This window comes from Montipora foliosa, chromosome 11, assembly GCF_036669935.1.
Source record: "Montipora foliosa isolate CH-2021 chromosome 11, ASM3666993v2, whole genome shotgun sequence".
Lineage (NCBI taxonomy): Eukaryota > Metazoa > Cnidaria > Anthozoa > Scleractinia > Acroporidae > Montipora > Montipora foliosa.
Genome location: NC_090879.1, coordinates 3,751,730 through 3,756,729, shown reverse-complemented (window position 1 = coordinate 3,756,729; position 5,000 = coordinate 3,751,730). Strand labels below are relative to the sequence as shown.

At 44.9% G+C, this 5,000-nt stretch overlaps 1 protein-coding gene across 1 annotated transcript in view; it reads left to right on the top strand.

The window, feature by feature from the left end:
• Nucleotides 1-4,246: 4,246 nt before the first annotated feature.
• LOC137976578 (uncharacterized) overlaps nt 4,247-5,000 on the top strand; it is a 1,206-nt gene continuing 452 nt past the window's right edge. Inside the window, exon 1 of the mRNA XM_068823959.1 lies at nt 4,247-5,000. This exon is cut by the window's right edge and continues 452 nt beyond it. Within this exon, the coding sequence (XP_068680060.1) occupies nt 4,247-5,000 (754 nt within the window).

Genomic DNA, 5,000 nt, shown 5'->3' with positions numbered 1-5,000 from the left:
GAATCGTACTAGGCACACTGTCTATAGGTCTAGTGATCCTTCACTTGGTAGGGGATTCAGCCTCGACAATGGGTCAGCAAGAAGCATTTCTGCGCCAGGTTTGTACTTAACTGTTAAATTTATAAGTCATACCCTTGTATTCGCAGCAACATTCTCTGGAGTCTTGGGGGAGCAGCTGTAAGATTCTTTAAATGAATCATCTCAAGGGGTTTATGGTCTGACTCTACCAAAAACCTCTTACCAAACAGATAAGAGTGAAACCTCTCACAGGAAGCAACAACAGCAAGCATCTCGCGCTCAATATTAGCATAACGCTTCTCAGTGTCCGTAAGTGCTGTGGATGCAAAAGCAACTACTTTGCCTTCTTGCACGAGCGCGCCTCCTAGGCCTCTATGAGAGGCATCAACTTAAATAACGGTTTCCTTGCCAGGATCAAAATACGTCAGTGACATCTCACGGCAGATCGATTGGTTGATTTTCTGAAAAGCTGCACTGAGCAGGGGCGGATCCAGCATTTTTTGAAAGTGGGGGCCGAACAAGAATACTAATCAGCGCCCGTTAGCGCGCCTCAGTAGCGCCTTAGGCGCTACTTTCTAGGGGGGTCTGGGGGCATGCCCCCCCCAGAAAATTTTGAAAATTTGGGTACTCTTACATGCACTCTGGTGCAATCTGGAACGTAATGTATCAGGATTCCATATTGAATAAAATTATAAGTTATGGTTATAATGATGCATGGTTTTTGACTCTTCGCTCCAAAGTCACAAAATATATATAATTATATATATATAGGCATTAAGCTTTTACGTTGTTACAGTCTCTGTAAGATAGGTTGACTGTAGACAAGTATTTCGCATCCAGTCTTCTTCCTCATTTCGAAATGATAATATTAGCGCCTGTAAGTTGAAAGTTTATTCGCACAACTTTGGTCATACTATTAGCGAAAAATCCTGCCTTAGCTAAAAAAATCGAAAGCTCCAACAGACTGCTTAAAAAATGATATTATTATTGTATATTTTGACAAAAAAAAGTCTCCGACGAACTGAAAGGGGGGGCCGCGGCCGCCTCGGCCCCCCCCCTAAATCCGCCCCTGCTGAGTGAGGGAGATCAGAGGTTTCGTTTAGCAAGTTCCTCAAGGGCTCAGACATAGCAGACAGGTTTGGAATGCAAGGAGCCATGTAAGTTGCCATGCCAAGGAAGGCCGGAAGGTCCTGGGCATCCTGTGGGTCCGGGATCCTTCTGTCAGCTTCCACCTTTTCTGGGTCGGATGCCTTTAGCAACAAAAACCATTCTGAAGAATGTAATCTTCGTTTCTTTTATCATGCACTTGTCCATGTTGAAAACAAGCCCATTTTGCCTTGCAACAAGCATCAGGTTATTTAAGTTGGCATCATGTTCTTCCTCAATAGATTCATGTACTGTAATGTCATCAGCAATACCAACTGCTCCAAGGCATTTCTCCAGGATGAATCTGAATCTGCCGAATGGGTTATTAAAGGTAGTCAAGTAGGAAGACTATTCGTCGAGAACTACAGACCAATAACCGTGGCGGGCATGTAACTTGAAAATACTGAGCTTCCTTTGAACTTGTGAGTGATCTCTTCAAGGGTTGGCGTATGATGATGGGTTTAAGATCCTTGGGATCAAGACAAATAAGCCAGCGCCCATTTGATTTTTGGGAGTAGGCCACACTTGAAACCCAGTCAGTGGGTCCAGTCACTGATTTAATAACTCCTAAATTGACCATCTTATCAAGTTCCTTCTTAATATCATCCTTTATGTGCACTGGGCATTTCGTAGGTTCATGAACAACCGGAGGCACATCAGGGTCAGTGACAATGTGGTATTTCCCCTCAAATTTCCCAGTTCCTTCACGGTCTGGGTATAACAGCTGAAGGTCACCTTTACTCTTAATTGCTGGAAAAGACTTCTTGTGGGAACCTACGTGTATTTCTCAATGTAACTCCACCAGATGGAGCTGGCAAGAGGTGGGTAATCCACAGATTGCAGGGCCTATAGCATCAGCAACATAGAAAATTGCGCCAGTTTTCCTGTCAGCACAAGAACACTTAATAGAGCACACTCTATGCTGTGGTATTTGTGTGCCATTGTATGCAGTAAGTTTGGTCTGGCTGGGTGTTGTACTTGACCTGTTGGAAGGCCATCCTCATCAACCAGACCTGGAAACATGTTCTTATAAGTCCTCAAAGGCAGCACATTTTCCTGTGCACCACTACCTACCTTCACTTTCAGCGTAGGGTTGGGATGATTAATATGTGGTAGATCTACCTGGATTTTGGCAAAAGCCTTATCTCTGACTGGTTTAAAATTAGAACTGTCAACCTGAATTGACTCAAAGCATATTTCATCAGAATCTGAGTTTATCTCTTCTACTGTGTGTACCTTGCCCTTACTTGCCTTGCCCTGTGGATTCCGGTCTACAGGTTGCCTTTGAGGCTCGGTGTGCCTGCACACCTGTTCCCAGTGGTCCCACTGATTACATTTCCTATACCTTGTACCTTGAGCTGGGCATTTTTCCCGTGGCTAAGTCCAGATTCTCCACACTGGGGGTTGATATTTTGTTTAATGGCATCGATGTTATTGTCGTTAGTACAGGTCGATCCTCCTTGTTGTTCTAGGGATTTCATGTCATTCACTGTAGCCTCCCTTGCTCTGGCAATATCCATTGCTTTGTCAAGTTTCAATTTTTCATCTTTTCCTTAAAGTTGCTCAATCAAGCGCTCTTCAAGCTCAGCTTCTTTGAAGGGACATTTTTCAGCTTGTATCTTACACCTGGCCATGAAGGAATCCACACTCTCGTCATCAGTTTGCCTGAAACCCAGGTAGTATCTTCCAATATGAAAATTCGATTTGGGTTCTAGATATGTCGCAAACTTTGAAAAAATGTATCAGGTTTGGCTTTTTCCTCGTCGGACAAACCGAAAGAGTTTGAGAATTTTTCGCCCTTCCTCACCAATCAAAAGCAGGATATAGGTCGCCTTTACTTACTTTTCCTTCGCGCTTAAGGACGTTCGCGCGAAAATTGTTCAACATTGATTTTTTTCTGAAACTTTTACCACTGTAAGATGATGAGTTAGTTATGTCAGAAATGTAAAAAAAATGGGGGGTCACCGACTTCGTTTTGGAGAGAACACGCCCGGAAAAACACCCAAAATGTGACAAAATCGGGCTTCGTTAGCAAATAAGGCCAGTGTCTGTAAACCCAAATATATTGCAATTAAATCTTTGAAGTGAAATCTTCTCTGCCAAATATTGTTTAAGTGGACTTATTAAGTTAATTTAGTCAACTGGTGAGGTTCCTTAAAGATCAAGTTCGCATTTAGGGACCACAGTTTCACGCGCCTTGCAGCCGCAAGATGGCAGGATTTGATGTCCCGTGAGCAAAAATCTTGAAATTTTTTTAACTTCCCACATTGATTTTTTGTTCATTTTTGGACAACGTGGAGATGATTGTAAATAAAATCCGTTTCTGGAAAGAAAAATAGGGGTCACCGAACGTCCAAGACCGTTAAATCCAGGCAAAGCTATAGCAATGGCCTTTTGCCCTATCATTTCTCATTTTTATTACTTAGCGCGCGCTCGTGTATGACGTGGCGTGTGCATTTGCGTGCGTAGTAAGGATGCGCAGAAACAATTGGCGCGAACGTCCTTAAGGGGCCTGTGGCGTGTCATGCGTGACACTGCTAGACTGCTAGACACCAGGTCCCCCCCAGCTATGTAACCAGGCCCTCAGCCTCACACAATCGTGTGTCTCGTAGCTCGCTTCACTTTTATTAAAAGTTCCATTGTAAGTTCTGTTCTTTAGCCCAGCTGTGATAGTATTTCCCCCAACGCGCCATGGTGTCAGAGGTGAGTCGACCTCTTTGCTAGAGGAGAAGCAAGACGAGTTCACGCCGAAAAGGACAAGAACAAAGCCGACAGGGCAAGAGAATATTCGCATCTGATCGGCGCCATATTGTATTTCGCAAAGATGCCCGACACCGAAGAACAAGCGGCTGCGCCACTGATAATGTCGCCAGCGAATCTTCCACCGCCGAAACCTCTCGTAATCGATGATAACCTAGCCACAAGTTGGAAACAGTGGAAGAAAATATGGCAGCGTTACGAAATCGCCGCCGGGATTTATCAATAATCTGACCTCGTGCGAGTTTCGACGTTACTCATCGGCGAGGACGCGGTCAAGATTTTCGATACGTTTACCTGGAGAGAAGGCGAACAGGATGACAAAATGAAGGACGTGCTGGCGAAATTTGACGAGTATTGTAAACCACGTACACAAGTAATTTACCAAAGATATCGCTTCAATAACAGAAAACAGGAAGCTGGCGAGAGCATTGCCGCTTACGTAACCGAGCTCCGCATGATTGCGAAGAACTGTGCTCACGATGGCATCACGCCCGACGAAATTTTACGCGATCGCTTGGTCCTAGGCATTCGTGACGACAAGTTCCGAGAACGGCTATTACGAGTCACTGACTTGACTTTACAGAAAGCATTAGACATATGCAAAGCGGCTGAACAGCCCAGTCAACAGCTAAAGATGATGAGCAGTGCACCTGAGGAGGTGGTTGGTGTGGTCCGACAGACCCCGCAGAACCAAAGAAAGACACGGGACTCAACCGGCCACCGACCGGAATGTCTTTTTTGTGGTTACCATCATGCTACTCGCCAGTGTCCCGCCTATGGGCAAACCTGCTGTCAGTGCGGCCAAAAGAACCACTTCCAGTCTAAGTGCCGTTTAGCCAACCCCCAAGTAAATAATGTACAAATATCAGAGGAGGTTTTCCGAATAAGCCAAGTTGGGGCTGGCTCGCGTGCGATGATCACAATGGGAGTTGGTACGCAGTCCAATGAGAGTCAAGTAACTTTCCAACTGGATACTGGCGCAGAATGCAACCTTCTGTCCCTGATAGAATATAAGCGCGCCACAAGGGATACGGAAATGCAGCACGTCAAGTTCTGCTCCCACAAGTTTATCAAAA